Here is a 16,583-nt window from a genome sequence, read left to right on the forward strand (position 1 = left end):
CACCCCAAGCACCAACCTGATGGCTCATCCGTGGCTGAGCCCATCCAACATCCCCTCCATCCCAGACAGCTCCTTCTGATCCAGTCCCAACATGAGGCCAGGCTGGAAAGCCATCCCAGAGCCCACTCACCTTTGGGATCTCATTTTAGACTTGTCCAAACAACACGAGCCTCACTGCCCATTCTACATGGCACATTAATATTATTTCACCAAAACAAGTGGTGTTGGCACTGTTGGGTAAAACTCCAGGCAAATCAAGCCAGGAAATATCCCCAGGAGGAGCGGAGGCTGGCTTAGCCCAGACACTGCCAGGATTAACCAGGGGGATTTAGCAGCCAGGGCGACTCCAGCTCAGCTCATCACACCGTCCCACCATGCTCCGGCATTGTCACTGGAGAGGTCCCCACAGCCAGCAGGACCATGGCACATGGGCCACCACCACTGCTGGGGGGCCTGGAGGGCTAGACAGAGGGGTAGGAGAGAAATGACCAAGCTGGAAATCATGACACAAAACATGCATTCATTTTATTCACAAAAACAGCCTGGATCGCTAAAACATTACAAACAGCATTTCAATTTAATGATGGAGAGAGAGCTGGAGAGACGGGGGGTGAACAGAAGAGAAATATCACTTTGCGTAACTGCTTCAGCACAGGTCCTGCAATATTTGTTTTATTTTGATTTTAACTTCTGTAAGTTTACAAAAATTACTTATAGGAGTAAACCATTGCAATTAGGAGGATTTTGTGTACGCAGCATTTCTTGTTCTATATTAATAAACTAACAACGACTCTCTTTTTTTTGCCTTTTTTTTACTCTTTTTTTTTCCTTTTTTTTGAATTCCGCCAGTTGTGTAGCAATTGTTTTCTTCCACCTTTTATATACTGACCCTCTTGTGGGCTAAACTTCCAGAGGTGAATGGTGAGGAGAAGGGATACTACATCGCTTTAAACATATTCTCATTTATAAACATGAAGTTGAGGCATTCTAGAAACTATCCACTCTATTGTATGATGGGAAAGAATCAAATAAAAAGTATAAATGAGGGTGCAATTAAACAACTGTGCTAAATTACAGTAGTGCTTATTAGTAACTAGATTTTAAAAGGTTACTGTAAATTTACATTCCCTACACAAGTACTGCATCTTTCACACATAAACAACATCAACACCAAAACACAGAAAGAAACTGATTGTCCATACTCTGTCTATTAAGTCTTGGTACTTTACAGATCCATTGTTTTTTTCTTTTAATTATTTTTTTGTTTTTTATTTGAAAAGCAGTTAAATGTCTGACTAGGACTCGAAGATGTTAAAACGAACGCAAAAAAAAAAAAAGAAAAAAGAAAAAATTATAAAAACAGGAATGAGATTTGCGAGAAAATATTTTTGGTTCTAAAGAGACACAGGTGCATCCATTCATTTCAGCCAAAAATCCCTTGCCTGAGACAACACAAGCAAGCAGTGACATTGCACTTGGATGACAGAGCTTTGGGATTCCCGTTCCTACTGGAACCATCTGAACGCGGCTCCTGTAGGAAGCATCACCTTCTGGAAAGGAAGAGAGACAGGGAGGGGGACAGAAGAAGAAGGGACAAGGCGTTAGGTCGGGTCCGGCACAGGTGTGCAGCACCAGGGCTGGGCACCCACCCCTCACCCCACCCCTCATCCCGGTCCCCAGCCTTGGGATGGATCCAGCCCAGGCTCAGCACCCTTTGATGCAGCTCTACATCCCAAAATTTCCAACCCACTATGCCAGCAGGAGGGAGAACTGAGTCCCCCTGCTGCCAGACCCCCTCCTGACCGGGCACCAGCACAGCAGCTCGGCCATTGCTCCCACACCCTCATGTCCCCCTGTCCCAGTGCCACAGCTGGCACAATGTCCCTCTGGCCAGCAGTGAGCACACTGGCTGGGCTGTGGGCAGTCAGCATGGCCTGGCATAACCCAGCACAGTCCCCTCACTGCCAACCCCCACAGTCCCTGCTATGGACGGACAGACAGACACCCAGAGGACAGGAGCCCAACCACCAGATGGGTGTAGGAGCGCATTTGGATGGAAACTGGGGCAGGGAGTAGGAGCTGGATGGGCCTGGGCACACCAGAGCAGGAGCTGCTCAGGACATGGGACGTGCTCAGCCTCAAAGAACAACCTTGATCCCAACAGAGCAACTGCAGGCACCACTGGGTACCTCAGCACCTCACAGGGTGAAGGGGAATGAGTCCCACCAGGCTCACCCCACGGCCAACAAAGAGCCAAACGGTGGACAAGATCTCTTAGAAGCCCTCCAGGAAAGATGGTGTGGGGCCATGCCCCAGTAGCACTGTGGTCCTCTGGAAGGAGAACCAGGGACATTTCCCATCTGCATGAGGTGGAGAGCCTGCGCAATGTTCATGAGAACAGAGGTGGAGTATGCAAGGACCACAACGTTTCTCAGTGCCAAGGCTGAGCTGTGCCAGCCAGACACACAACCACCACAGGATCACCACACAATCACCTGAGAGGACCCTTCAGGTCCCACATCTCCAAACAAGCAAGGAACATCAATGGGAAAGAGGCCACAGGTTGCAGTGACAGGTGTGGGCCAGCAGACTGGCTGCCATGGGGCCCGCAGGGGCACAATGCTGAGCCCATGTACAGGGCTGGGACACCTCACGTAGCATCCCAAGAGTCAAAGCAGACTCATTTTGTTCCCTAATTCTATGCAGATCTCACTGGGTCCTTCTCTTGGATCAAGACATCTACCAAGCCTCAATGAAAAACCAGAGCAGCACCACCCCATCCCTGCAGGAGCACGTCCCCTTCCACAGGCACAACCCAAACACAGGGCTTGGGCAAGGGCCAGAATGGACAAGAGCTGGTGGTGACCACCAGGCTGCTGACAGATGTCACCTGCTCCTGCTCCCAGCTCATGCTGGGGAGAACATTGAGCTGGGGCATGCTGCAGGCATCACCCCTTCCCCAAGGTGTCTGTGACACACCATCAGACGTCCGGGAAGGCACAAGTGCCCGTGCCCAGTGATGCACAGGGCTGTGGCGCTCCACACTGACCACACTGGATCCCACTCAAGGCAATGAATGCAGAAAAGGCAAGTCAGAGCAGGGTGAACTCTCCAGAACTGGCCACCTACCCAGATCCATCATCCCAGAGGAGAGGAAAGAGGGGAGAGGCAGCTTCTCATGGGTCTGGAAGGAAATGGCTGATAAATACCTCTGGTCCTTTATTATTAAATTAAGATGAACAACCAGCTCTAATATTGATGCCTGGGAGAGATCCCCCTCATCCCCTCAATCACACTCACAGAATGGTTTAGAGGAGATCTTAAAGATCATCTCATTCTACCCCCTGCCATAGGCAGGGACACCTTCCACTATCCTAGGTTGCTCCAAGCCCCATCCAACCTGGCCTCAGACACTTCCAGCAGTGAGGCAGCCACAGCTTCTCTGCACAACCTGTGCCAGGGCCTCACCACCCTCATCATAAACATTTCTACCTTATGTCCAACTTAAGTCTATCCTCTCTCAGTTTAAAATGTTCACCCCTTGTCCTCCATGGCCAAAGTCTCTCTGCGAGGCTGACATTAGGGTGACAGTGACCCTCACTGGCTCTATCTGGGGCACCAAAGCTCTTCAGCACAGCTTCTCTGGATAGAGAACAGCTCTGATGAGTCAAATCCCAACTATTCATGGCCTTCATGTGACCTCCAGCTCTGCAGACAAGTCCAGGGTGACCTGTGCAGGGCTGGCCAGCAGCCCTCACAGCATCAGCCAGGGTTTGCTGGGGCTGGCAGAGCCCAGAGGAGCCTGGTCAGGGCAAGGACGTGTTGCTGCCTGCTCCCAACCTCGCCGGTCTTAGAGCCCCAGGCAGCCCCACCAGAGCAGGACACCAGTGGTGACCGGTTCTTCGGGCTCTGTAGATGTGCAGATAAAGCTGAACGGCAGTTGAGGGATTTAGCCAATTTTTTTACACCATCATAAAGGTTTAATTCTATTTTTTTTTTACTGCTTGATTTTAGATCAATGTTTAATTGTAGCTGCAGCTCCTGTCTGGGCTCTCTGAGAACATTCCTCTGGATGCACAGGGGTGGCAGGACAGAGTCACTGTCCTGCTCCTGGGCAATGGCACTGCTCCCCACAGACAGGGGCAATGCTTCACAAAGCCTTGTGAATGATTCAGCCCCACATGAAGGGCCACTGAATGGCCCCTTCTGTCCCAGTATCAAGTACGGCAGTGTGATGGCACCCCAGCAGGACCAGCAGTCAATGGAGCTCTGCATCCTGGCATTCTCCAGACAGATCTCCAGCGCAGCACAGGGTTGGCCCAATGTTTGAGCAAGGCTGGTTGGCAGGTCAGATTTAACAACCCAACTTTCACCCAGGTGACCTGGGACATCAGCCGAGGTCATGGTGTCCCTGTCCCAGCCACAATCTTGTACAACCCTACCAAGGTCAACACAGGGTGCAAGCAGATGTTCTGAGAGAGGGGAGGGTCTGTCATGAAAACAGGAAGGTGATGCCCTGGAGAAACCCACACCTGCCCAGGCATCCGTCCCCCCAGCACGGTGGCATGAACTTGAGCTCTCTCTTGAGTCTCGACACACCTGGTCATGCCCAGGAGGGATGGGGATTCATCTCAGGTGGGGCCCAACTCTACAAGATGCAGAACCCTATTTCAGTGGCCTCAATTTCCCAGCCAGTCATGAGATGGAGAAACCCATCACAGGGGTGATCATTCCATGGGTTCCTGGTGCTCTTTATGACCCCTAGACCCAGTGCTGGCAGAAGGGAGCGACTCCTCTGGCTGCTGTGAGCTCCAAGTTTATTGACCTGCTTTAGGACTCTTTGGAAGAAATGAACTTTTTTTTTCCCTTTCTCCCTTTTTCCAGATCACTGACTCAGCAAATTAGAACAAGAATATAATTTAGCAATACAGCGGTTTTTGAAAGACACAGTCCCCCTCTCCTCATCCCCACCACCCAAATAGATTTTTTTCCCCTTCAGTATTCATTCAGAGCTGATGCTAATTGAAAAACGTAGAACGTGGCTGAGGGAGCAGCAGGCTTTGGTTGCCTTGAGACCACCAGAGGATGGCCAAAGCCCTTGTGCCAGGATGCACGATCCAGCTGATGTCCAGGTGACTTTTTAGCCCCTGCTGTCTCTCCATGGGGATGTGCTCACCAGAAGGAGGAAGCACACCGGCATGGCTGAGAGTGGGGTCAGCTCATGGGAAAATCAAACCTGGCTTCAGCACAACACCAGGGTGTGCAGGAAGAGGGAGGCTCTGCCAGGGCAGCGTGTACATGGGACACCCCTGCCCTGCTGGCACCCAGCCCCACCATGCCATGCAGCAGCCCACGGCCCCTAATAAGTTTCAGGCCCACACAACCCAAGTCATCAGACTTTCCCTGTAGTCCCCACATAAATCCACCCCTCCCCAGTGGATTTGGCAAGGTGGCACTCCAACCCAATGGTTCTCCTCCAAAGCCAAGGACATCCACAAGCAGGCCGTGGTGGGCAGTGACAGCCTGAGCATCTGGCTCACACCTGGGCATCCCCAGCAGGAGCAGGGACGTTACTGGCTCTGCTGGGTGCTGAAACAGGAGCACTGCCAGTGGGGACTGCAGCACTCCTGCCATGGGAAATCCAGCTGCTGCCTTACAGATTCATCCTGAGCACCCCAGAGGGATGCTGGCCCAGGGAGACTGGCACAGCCACTCCACTGGGGATGCTGCCCAGTGCACACTGCAGCAGTTTGCTCCCAAAACCAGGGGACGTTGTGCTCCTGCTCAGAGCAGAGGGGCTGGCCTTTGGCTGCACTGTGGCCATGGGTTTCATCATCACCAATTATCCCCAGATCTGCCCCAAAATGTCGTCCCCTTCCTCTGGGGTTATATGTTGCTCCCCAGCTCAGGGAGCTGCCACCTGCTGAGGATAGGGAATGCTGTCACCAAAACCCCAGCAGAGCCCTGCTGCTGCCTGTGCTTGCAAAGGGGAGAGCAAAGTCCAGTATGTCCAGGGACCCCAGGGAGAGACCCCAGCCCTCCTCCCCACACCAGTCAACCCCAGTACATAGCAGAAGGTGGGGACTGGGGGCACTGGGCAGAGCACACGTCTCAGGGTGAGAGCTGCTAATGGAAAAGGGAAAAATAAAAAAAAAAAAGTAAGAAGTACCAGGTGTTTTATTATCTAGGGCAAGATCCAAACCCAGGAGCGCAGCCCGAGGAGGGGTTAGGGTGCCTGAGAGGGGCCGGTTACCTCCAGTGCTGCAGAAGGCTTCTTTTTGAGTTCTTCACATTTTCGGAATTTGCAAATCTGGTGGCCAGTTTTGCGATTCCTACAACTGCTGCACTGCTCGCAGTTTATCCGTCTTCGGCAGGGCGGGCACATGCCGCATCTTTTCCGTTTCTTTTTCCCCGAATTGATGGCAGATGCCAACTCATTCTGCATGGGATACTCTGCCAAGCCAGCCATATGGAGCGCGCTCTCTGCCAGAAACACGCCGGCAGGGGTCATAATGAAAAGGCCTGGGTTGATGGGAAAAGCCCCCAGGTAAGGAAAATCAGAGGGGCCGTTCATTGTCTCTGCAGCTGAGACTGCCTCCATGTCAGAGATACCAGTCCCGTGCTCGCTTGTTAGAGGAAGATGCTCCTGTACCACTCTTTTGAGCATTTCTGTTGACTGAGCAAACTGTTGGAGGGCGGTCTGTCCTTCTGAGGAGAGCTCCGACATCCGGTCTAATTTGCTCAGCATACTAGAGATGTTTTTGTGCTTTGAGGTAGAATGACTTTTATCCACAGTCGCATCGTTGCCATTAGCTAAGGGGTTGCCTTTCTCTGAATGTTCGCTTACCGAGCTGCTGCTACCAAAGGTGGAATAGTGGGAGAGTGGACGGGACTTCTTAAGACTTTTGTTCAAAGGTTCACTTATTATTCCACTTTTGTTCCTCCTCTCGGAGTTGACAGGGGGTTGAGAGTCATCTTGATTGTTTTTTTCCGTCTCTGGCTTGTTCCCAGTGTCTTGATGGGAGCCCGAATTTGACATGGTGCCCGGAACACAACAACCAAACCAACCCCAAAATTTAAAAAAAAAAAAAAAAAAAAAAAAAAAGCCAAGAAAACAAACAAAAAAAAAACCCCACCCCAATGCCAAAGCAAAAGACCCCCAAAGCCCTTCTGGTAGCACCGGCCCGCCAGCCACCGGGGACGCTCAGACGGGGCCGCGCATCAACGGGGCGTCTCCTCCTGCTCCGGCTGCGGAGGACTCAGGGTGCTCTCAGTGCACAGACATACTCTGCGGCTCTGGGACACACCACACAGCTCTGGAAGGAGAAAAGAAAAGAGAGTTAGTGCTGGCAAGAGCCAACGGGCTTTTCAAAGCAGCTCTTCCTCCCCCTGCCATGAAAATCTCAGCTCCGCGAACAAAGGAACTCCAGGGAACGGACCTCGGTGGAGATCCGTTCCGCTGCTCTCTAAAAGGGTCGCCATCCAGACAGAAGTGGGGGGTCACAGGGGAAGGTCCTGGCCTGGTAGCAATGGCACTCTGATGCTTAAAGACTCTCTGTGCCCAGCTCTCCTCCCCCAGGGACAGCAGCCCCAGGGAAGTCACGGGGCTCATCTCCCGCTCCGCTCCAGCGGCGTGCGGCCCCACACCGGATGGGACCGCAGGCACCAGCGGGATGCTCCCGGGCCAGTAGCCGGAGCTCATCATGCAAGAGGTGCCTGGTTCCCGCCCTGCAGCCACCCTTGTTCCCCAAGCCAAGTGCCATGGAGGCAACACCCCAGCTCCCACAATCCCAGGGATGCTGCTCACCCAGCTCAGGCTAGGCTGCACCCCTTCTCCTCCTTCTCTTTCTCCTCCTGGACGATTGTCCCTGAGCCAACACTGAGCAGGGGAAGGAAGCCACATGGAGAGTGGCAGTGTCCACTTTCAAGGGCCACCGGGATCCACAGCATCCTCCTCCAAACCCCACCAACAGCTGCAGTGTTCACCCCAAATCCCACTGGGAGCTGCATCATCCAATTCTGAATCACTTCCAGCATCCAATTCCAAATCCCATAGGCAGCCATGGTATCCACCTGCTAACCCCATCAAGGGCTGCAGTGTCCATCTCCATCTCCAAACCAAACAGGGAGCTGCAGCATCCACTTTCAAGCCTCATCAGGAACTGCAGTGCCCACCTTCAACCCCATAGGGAGCCACAGCTTCCACCTCCAAGCCCCAGTGCTGGCCTCCTGCCTTGCCCCAGCATGCCCAGCACACATGCCCAGCTGCTCCAGCACAGCCATGGGCTCAGCAGTGACAGCAAGAGCCTTCCTGGAGTGGAAGCTATGCTGCTGTCCCTGGGGCAACTCTGGGGCAGCTGGGTCCAGTGTGGCTGCAAACACTTGTTGTGAAATTCCTCCTCCTCCTCCCTCCCAAGCACGCACACACACAGGCACCGCCAAGTAATCAGGCTTTAGAGGAGAAAAGCTGCAGGGCTTAGTGGAGCAGGAACCCACGTCCCCACCCCGGCAGCAGCTGGGGGAGGGTGGCACTGGGAGAAGGCCCCTTGCCCACCCCATCCCTCCATCCTGGCTATCCCAGCACCCTCCTCTCCAGAGCCCAGACAGGGATACGGCCATGTGTGGAGAGCTCTGCTGAGAACCTCACTCCTGTGTGGGGGTGATGCAGTAGACCGAGGGGCATGCCTGCACCCCCACACCCCACTCCTGCTCATCCATCACCCTTCGGATCCCCTTCTCCAATGCAGCCCCAGGAACTCCACAATAGCCCAGGAGGACCCTTTCCCACAGATAGCTTGGGCATCTCTGTGAAAACGCTGATGGGGGCAAGGTCCTTGTGCCAATTGCCGTGGTACCGGCTGCGGAAGCAGCCCCGGTGTCTCACTCCGGTGCCAGAGCCGGCTCGCCCACGGAGAAACCCCCCCGCCCTGGCGCTGAAAACCGCTTGCTTCAGCTGCTGCGGGATTTAAGATGCAGCGCCGATCGATGCAGGGCTTGGGCTCCAGCCGGGAGCTCGCCAGGCCACGTGGGGAGGGAGGGCTGCGGCGGCAGGACGGGCTGCCCTTCCCCAGCATCCCGCTCCACGCCAGGCGGGGGGATGCTGAGCAGCCGTGAGGTGGGGCGCACCCCAAAGGGACGACGGAGAGCCGGGAGGATGGGCGAGCTGCTGCCGTGCAGCTGAATCACCCGTCCCCTTTGTCGGGGAGCTGGGGGACCCGTCCCTGGAGACCTTAGGACGGGTCACACCTCAGTGCCGACAGCAACGGGCGCTGGGGCCGGAGCGGGGAGCGCGGCAGGAAAAGCACCGGACGGGAGGATGTGAGATAACGCGCCCGGGGGTGTTATCTCACGCCTGCCCGCGGCCGCCTTTCCTGCGGCCCTGCGCCTCTTCCGCCCGCCCTGCAGCGTGCAGGGAGCCAAGCGCCCGGCCAGATCGCCCCGGCATTCGCCACCCTGCCCGCTGCCGTACCGGGGAGGTACGGGTGGTCTCCAGCCAGGACTGCTGGAGATGCTCTGCGTGGTCCTGGAAAAGAGCTGGGTCCTGCCCGCATGAGCCTCCCCACGACCCCGCAGCGGGCTCCAGGTGCCGAAAGTGGGGAGGACACCAGCCGAAGCCACGCCGTGGTCACCATTTCCGCCAGTTCCCGTCTTCTTCTGCAGCCAGACATCCCGTCCAGCCTCCCTGGCTGGTCCCACCATGCCCCACGGATCGGGTGCCAGCAGCTCTGAGCCCGGCTGGGAGCGGGCTGCGAGCACAGTGCCGTGGCCGCGCTCAGCCCCAGCGGCGCAAGGCAGTGCCCGCCGCTGGCACGGGGTGCGGCGCCGAGCCGTGCCGAGCCGTGCCAGCGGCGCCACCGCACAATCCCGCCTTTGTCCCGGCCGCCGCTTTGCCTCCGCCAGCTCCCACCATCTGCAACCACCCGGCGCTGCCCTCCAGCCCCCGGGGCCACCGCGCCAGCAGGCGCCGGACACCGCGGCCGTGCCAGCTGGGACGGGTCTGTCCCCACAGCGTCCCCACACCGGGGTGCTGGGGGGTACGTGCATTAAAGGGCAGGTCTCCCATCCTGCCACCGTGGGACCACCCAGCACAGCAGCTATCTCTGCTCCCCGCCAGCCGCTGCCCGGCCCCGCCGTTAATTGCAGCGGGGGGAGGAATTAATGATCTTAATCCCTTCTTTATGATTGACCCGAGTAAAGACGGTGAGGGCCCCCCCCCCCCCCACACCCTCCCCCCTCCCCGTCCCGTTCCTGCCCCTTTTCCGGCCCCCATCCCTTGGGGAAGGCGCCGGGCAGCGTCATCTGGGTCCCTGTCAGAAGGTGCTTAGTCCCGGCCGCGGCATTAAGGGGCACGTGATGGGCTCCCTCGCCCGGCTCTTTGCACGGGGCAGCTTAACAGCCTGGAGGGACGCCAGGGTTCAAGGGGACACCACCAAGGTCGGAGGCCCCAACCCACACCCAGGGGTTCCCAACCCTTTGCAGGACACTGTTCCTCCCCTGCAACCGACCCGCTGCCAGGCCCAGGGTCCAAAGGCCAGGGGGTACCAGGGTGAGGGAGGGCACCTGTGGAACACGTTGCCCTGAGAAGCTGTGGCAGCCCCATCTCTGGACATGCTATAGGTCAAATTGGAGGGTTAGGCAGTTACTCCAGGGTTTGGAGTAACCTGGTCTAGTGGAACAATGTCCCTGTGCGTGGCAGGGGGTGGAATGACATGATCTTTAAGGATGCTTCAAACCCAAACCATCCTGTGATTCTATAATTCCCATGGGTCACCCAAAAGACCTGCCTCCCACCAGCCTGGAATGCTCAGATGGGGCAAGGCAGCTGTGTTCTCCCATGGCCCTCGGGGTGAAAAAAATGAGATACTCCTCTTCCTCCAGCTCTCAGCACCACACCACCCCTCACCTCCTTCACTCTGCCCCAGGGCTCCCTGCACCCCAGCACACAGGGGACTGCTCTGCAATAGTCCTGACAATGCCAAAATAAATAAAGGTTGCAAAAGGATCATCTCTGGTGGTCCGGAAAAACCCCTGCCAGCCGATGGACTGAGATTCCCCCCAGTTGCAGGCACCATTCACTGTCAGAGGGGAGCAGGAGAGGAGCTTTGCTTCTCCTAAAAAAATGACAAGCTGCAAATTCCAGCTGGCTCCCCTGTGTTTTCGCTGCATGGCTGGAAAGCCATCAGCTCCCGCCGACCTAAAAAGTCTCGTCTTCAAGAAAGAACTTCTGCTTTCCTTTAATTTTAAATAAATCAGCCTCCTCCCAGAAAAGCTGCCGGCTGGTCAGCCGTGCACAGACACGGCGTAAAGGAAGAAGAAAGCAGCAAAGCTGAAGTCGAGCTGCTCCCGGGCTCCGGAAACAAAAGGAGAAAATCAAAATTCGCCTTTTTTCTAATCCCTGGGCGCTGGGTGGGCACTGGGGGCGGTGGCTTTGTCCGCCCGCAGCAGACGGAGGACGAGGACGGAAGGGACCCCGGCGTCTTTTCAGCCTGGAGAAAGGCTGCAATTGTCCCCTCTGCCACGTTTTTGTCCCCACTTCCTCCCCCTCGCCGCGTGGCCGCCCACCCAGCATGGCCATCACCTCCTTCCCACCACCATCACTCCCCGGTGATGGATGGACAGACGGACGGATGGACGGGCCCAGCCATGCCATGGACTGAACAAAGTAGGGTGCCCACCACCAGCATGTGCCCCTCTCAAAGGCATCCCAGGAAAGATGTAGGTCAAGGGAGGCTGCAACCTTCTCCTTGCAGCTCCAAACAGGGGCTGGAGGTGGTCCCTGTGCTCTTCAGCTGCCCTGGCCAACAGCGGACAGAACCTTGAGATGGCCAGGAGCACAGGACCATAGGTGGTGGAAGTGATGCATGGGCAGACAAGACACCCTGGAGGCACCCTAGTGTCTGAAACATCCTGGGATAAGACACGCAGTGGGTAGAACAGCACCATGGCCCTGTAGCACTGTCACAAGCCAGAAGGTCCAGCAGCAAGCCAGGTCAAAGGTTCAGGAGAACAAGCCCCACCAGAACAAGGTTCAAGGCAGCTCCAATCCCAGCACCACAACAGCTGATTCAGCTACCAGGTGCCCATTTCTGCAGCACAGTCAAACCTGCTGTTCCCTCCACCAGGTGACACAGGTCAGCTGAAACAGGCCATGATGTCTTATCACAGCCTCACCAACCAGATGTCCAGCAGCAGGTGAACCAAGAGAGAAATCAATCCATGATCTCCCAAGGCTGATTATCCCTACAGGACACCCATCCATGGTGCCTGATAACCAGGTGCCTGAGGCAAAGACAAGCCTGTTATTTGCAAGCCATCACCTCTGTCAACCCAACAGCCCCCAAGCTCTGCTCTCTGCATTCATCCTTCCAAAAACTGGTCCAGCCAGAAGATCCACTCCTGGACGCACCACAGAAGATACCATGACCCACCACCTTTTCTCCAGACATCTAGAGAGGACACCCAGGCCCGGGGGAGGTTTGGGAAGTGCTGTGAATGCTCAGGCTCCCCCTGGGTGGGTTGAAGAGCCAGAGGTATGACGGGTCGAGGTATGACAGGTTGCCAGATGGGCAACTCACACAGACATAGTTCATCTCTTGTGCTCCAGAACATCCTTCGAAGGGCCAGTCGTGGCAGCCACTCTGCTTGTCTCTGCTGCCGAGGTGGCACTGAGGGATGTTAAGAAGCCAACTCCTGAATTAAAAAGGCTATGGAAGATTAAATCCAGCATCTGGAGCTTGCCCTGGAAGCAGATGGCAAATCATCACGGTGCACAGAGTGGCTTTCACCCGTCTCCTTCTCGCAGGCAGCCGGTTGGCCCCGGTGATGTCTCCCAGGAGCAACTCTGGACACATACTCAGGGTGGGCCAGGATGTGTTCTGCCAGGCACATCCTCAGGGACAGCGTAGTGAGGCCATGCCACATCCTGCTGAGCAGCCAGGAGGTGATGCCACCTCCCCAGGTGGTCTCCTTCCACCAGGGATCCAGCAAGGGCATATCTTTTCCCACTGGTGCTGGGTTCTTCCATGTAGCCCCATGGCTGCTGCAGGCATCCAAATCTGCCGGCACAGCCACACCCAGAGCCTATCACCAACGTGCCCTGGACTTCCAAGGAGCTTGTCACTGTGGAGAGGACAAGGAAGTGCCCAGGGCCTTCGTGCACATCCTTGAACCTCACCCTGTGGCTCTGGCACAGCTGGAGTCACCACCACAGGGACCGACCTGCACCCGGGGCTGCCCCAGCTGAGAAATGTGGCTGCGTCCTGCCTCCGCGGGGTGGTGGTTACGGATTAAGGAGTCTTAAATGTCAGACGACCAGGCGCTCCCTAGAAATCCACTTATCTCCGCTGCCACTCGGAGCGGCCAGAGCCGGGCGGTTATGGAGATAACACGATTTGAAGCGTCCACCCGAGCATTGCAGGGCTGCGGGTGCCCTGCGGACAACGCCAGGCACCTCCTCCCATCCTCCACTCGCCCAGCTGCTGCCCAGAGAGCTGGGTGACGACCACACTGCTCAGCCCGGGGGCTGCACCCACCTGCGTGGTCCCCCCCCTTCCCCAATTCCGGGGGATGAGGGAGGCTTGGCAGCCTCGGTGCTCATCCATCCCCCCCGTGCCAAAGCTGCACCAATTCGCTGCCCAAATCCTAAAACGACTGTAACTAAAACCTACCAGATTGAGCCTGGGGAAGAGCCCCCCCCCCCGCCTCTCCCCCCTTCTCCAAATGGGATTGAACAGATCTGCTCTCGCACGAGCCCAGCTCGCAGCCAAGCAGCATCTGACATTCACGCGCCGTGGCACGGCTCTGCCGCTCGCCCACTCCCCCCAGCTTGGCATCGCCCCGGAGATACGCCATCAATCCCAGCCCAGCAGAACCCCCCTGTCCTCTGCAAATCCCCTCCAGACCTTCCTCCAGGGACTCTTTGGCCCAGCTAGTTCCCCATTTTCTGTCCACCAAGTGAGGTCCCCAAGGTGATTCAGGGCTGTGAGGTTCAGGGGACCGGGCAGAGTGACCCCAGGGCATGGGGGACAGGTGGGCAGGGGCAGGCGTTGCCCAGTGGCAGATGCCAACAACAACGGGTGTCCCAGCAGGACCCCCAAAGAGCTGGGAGACTGAAGGTGGCTTTGAAGGGGAGACCCACACATGCCTGCCCAGGGCAAGCTAAGATGTGTGAATCGCTCTGTTAACAGATGGGGCGATTACAGAGTCAATTACTTGGGGTCTGACCGACAACCAGCTTACAGAGAGACCCATTGGCATGGGCAGAGTGAAGGGAAGGTAATTAAAAACAAGGGGAAAAGTTGTAGGCACAGTGCATGGGAATACTGGATGGCAAAGAGCCCCAAAGCCATCAGTGCCACCTTCAGTGGTGCAATCTCTTTGTGCCACCTGCAAGCGCCACCCTCGACGGTGCCCAAATCTATTTGTGCCACCACAAGTGCCACCTCCAGCAGTGCCCAAATCCATCAGTGCCGTCTTCAAGAACAGCTCCAGCCTGGAGAGGTCTCCTTGTGGTCCCAGCTCTCTCAAAACCTGATTCCTCCACATCCCACAGGCAGCTCCATGGTGGCAGAGCCCAAACCAAGAGGCTGCTCCAGATCCCAGGAAAGCTGGCACTGGGATGGGCCGGTGCACCCATGCCAGCACCTGTGTCACTGTCGCCACTTGAGAGCGTCGGGGCCAGCTCAGTGCATTTGAGTTTGGCCATTAATGGGTGGTGGGGACCTTATGGTGCTCAGTGATGAGATCCCAAGTGCCCACCACCCCTGCTCCTGAAGGCAACTGCTTTGGAAGAACCACTTTTCCCAGCAGGAAGGCGACGGCCCCGTCGGAAAGCGGGTCCACAGACGGCAGCTATTGACAGATGTCTAAGAGGACGGTGAATAATCCCGTCTTCCTCTGGGAGGATTCGGGTCGCCCTCGCCCTCACCAGGGGTTTATCCATTGTCTGGATCTGCCGGCAGTTGTTATTTTTGGTCAGCACCACGTTTTGCTTGGCCTTGCCGGCAAGAGGGAAATAGGAGGAAGAAGAGAAAGGGGATGAAGGCTGCTTGGCCAGGGTTTTCAGGGGGGAAGACCGGCTCAGCTTTAGGAGGGGGCAGTGAGGCACCCCACAGCCCTCAGGGAGTCCGAGTCGGTCTCTTCCCAGCCCTTCAGCCTTGCTGAGCACAGCCAAAACTTACCAAGTGACTGGGCTGGCACCATCCCATCCTCACTGGTGCCCAAGGAATTGCGTCCAGTAAGCCCAGAGGGCTTGAGAGGTTTTGGGATTCAGATTTTGGGAGGCAGGCAGCAGTCAGAGTTCTCTCTATCATCAAAACCAAGGGCAGGGGAGTTTTCTGAGGGATGGGCAAACCCTTCCCGCAGACCCACACGTGTCTCTCATGCAGACAAGCAAGAAAAAGCTGGCTAGCTTCAGGAAGACAGATTCCCGACCTGCCCTGACCTCCTGGGCTGTGCACTCCCATCCCTCACACCTCACCCCCAGCACTGCAGCATCCCTGCTGTTGCAGGCCAGCCCTGCTGGCAGGTCCTGTCCTCCCTGGTAGCTTGGAGCTCACCAACATCGCAGGGTGCAGCTCAGCCAGGCCCTGAGATCCACACTTGGATCACTACAGAGGCACTAGTGAGACACTGGAACAGGTCACCCAGAGAAGCTGTGGCTGCCCCTGGATCCCTGGAAGTGTCCAAGGCCAGGTTGGATGGGGCTTGGAGAAAACTGGCATAGTGGAAGGTGTCCCTGCCCATGGCAGGGCACTGGAATGAGAGGAGCTTTAAAGTCCCTTCCAACTCAAACCATTCCATGATTCTATCCTTCTGAGACAGGCACAAGGGGAGGCAGAGCTGGGCTAAGAGCATCCAAGAGGATGTTCCTGGGGAGAAGACGCAGAAATGCCTCAGGACTTTGCTTCTCCCCATTTCCCCAGCAGTGATGCAGGGAGTATCCCCTCAAGGCAGGGCTTGCCATCCTTCTCCACGTCTTTCCACCACCTCCCAGTTTGCCTGCAGAGCAGGAAGACAGGATGAAGATGCCTCCCCACTCCGTGGGATCTCGCTCTCACAAGAGATGGAAGGCAGGAGCACAAAACTGCCTCTCCCGAGCTTTCCCCACGCTCAGCACCGCTTGTCACTCAAGCAAACCCCGTGGCCTTTAAGCTGCCAAGGTACCAGAGCTGCTCTGGAATCGGAGTTCGCTCGGCTCCTGCCCTGGAGCAAGGAATCTGAAACGCTGCCACTGGAAACGAAACAGAGCATCCGTCATTTTACTTGCCAGAAATATATCCAGCCCCCAAAAAAAGAAATACTGCCTGCAAAAAAGCCAGCAACAAAGCCCTCGATTCCACCGGTGAAGCAGAGCCCAGCGTCGAGCATTTCCACTGGAATTCTAATTCTCTGCCCAGTTCAAAATCACCCAAAACAGAACCAGCAGCAGGGCCAGGTTATGGCCAGAGGGGCCAGAAGAAGGGCGCCAGGTCATAATCAGAAAAGCTGGTGGGGACCAGAAGCTCTTGCCTAGGATGCTACAAAGAAAATCCATGGGTTTGAAAGGAAAAGAGGCAGGTGGCAGAGGCAGGGCTGGAGGGGAT

At 56.2% G+C, this 16,583-nt stretch overlaps 1 protein-coding gene across 3 annotated transcripts in view; it reads right to left on the reverse strand.

The window, feature by feature from the left end:
* Positions 1-481: 481 nt before the first annotated feature.
* Positions 482-16,583, reverse strand: part of CXXC5 (CXXC finger protein 5) — a 36,290-nt gene continuing 20,188 nt past the window's right edge. The window contains exons 1-3 of one of the 3 annotated variants that reach the window (XM_062501964.1): positions 12,432-13,180; positions 6,254-7,316; positions 482-1,550 (exon numbers count right to left, since the gene is read on the reverse strand). In XM_062501964.1, the coding sequence (XP_062357948.1) occupies positions 1,506-1,550; positions 6,254-7,039 (831 nt within the window). In that variant the 5' untranslated portion in view covers positions 7,040-7,316; positions 12,432-13,180 and the 3' untranslated portion in view covers positions 482-1,505. Of the gene's footprint in view, positions 1,551-6,253; positions 7,832-12,431; positions 13,181-16,583 lie in introns of those variants that run through there. The other 2 variants (XM_062501965.1, XM_062501966.1) reach the window with 2 other exon arrangements.

The sequence above is a fragment of the Cinclus cinclus genome, chromosome 14, assembly GCF_963662255.1.
Source record: "Cinclus cinclus chromosome 14, bCinCin1.1, whole genome shotgun sequence".
NCBI lineage: Eukaryota > Metazoa > Chordata > Aves > Passeriformes > Cinclidae > Cinclus > Cinclus cinclus.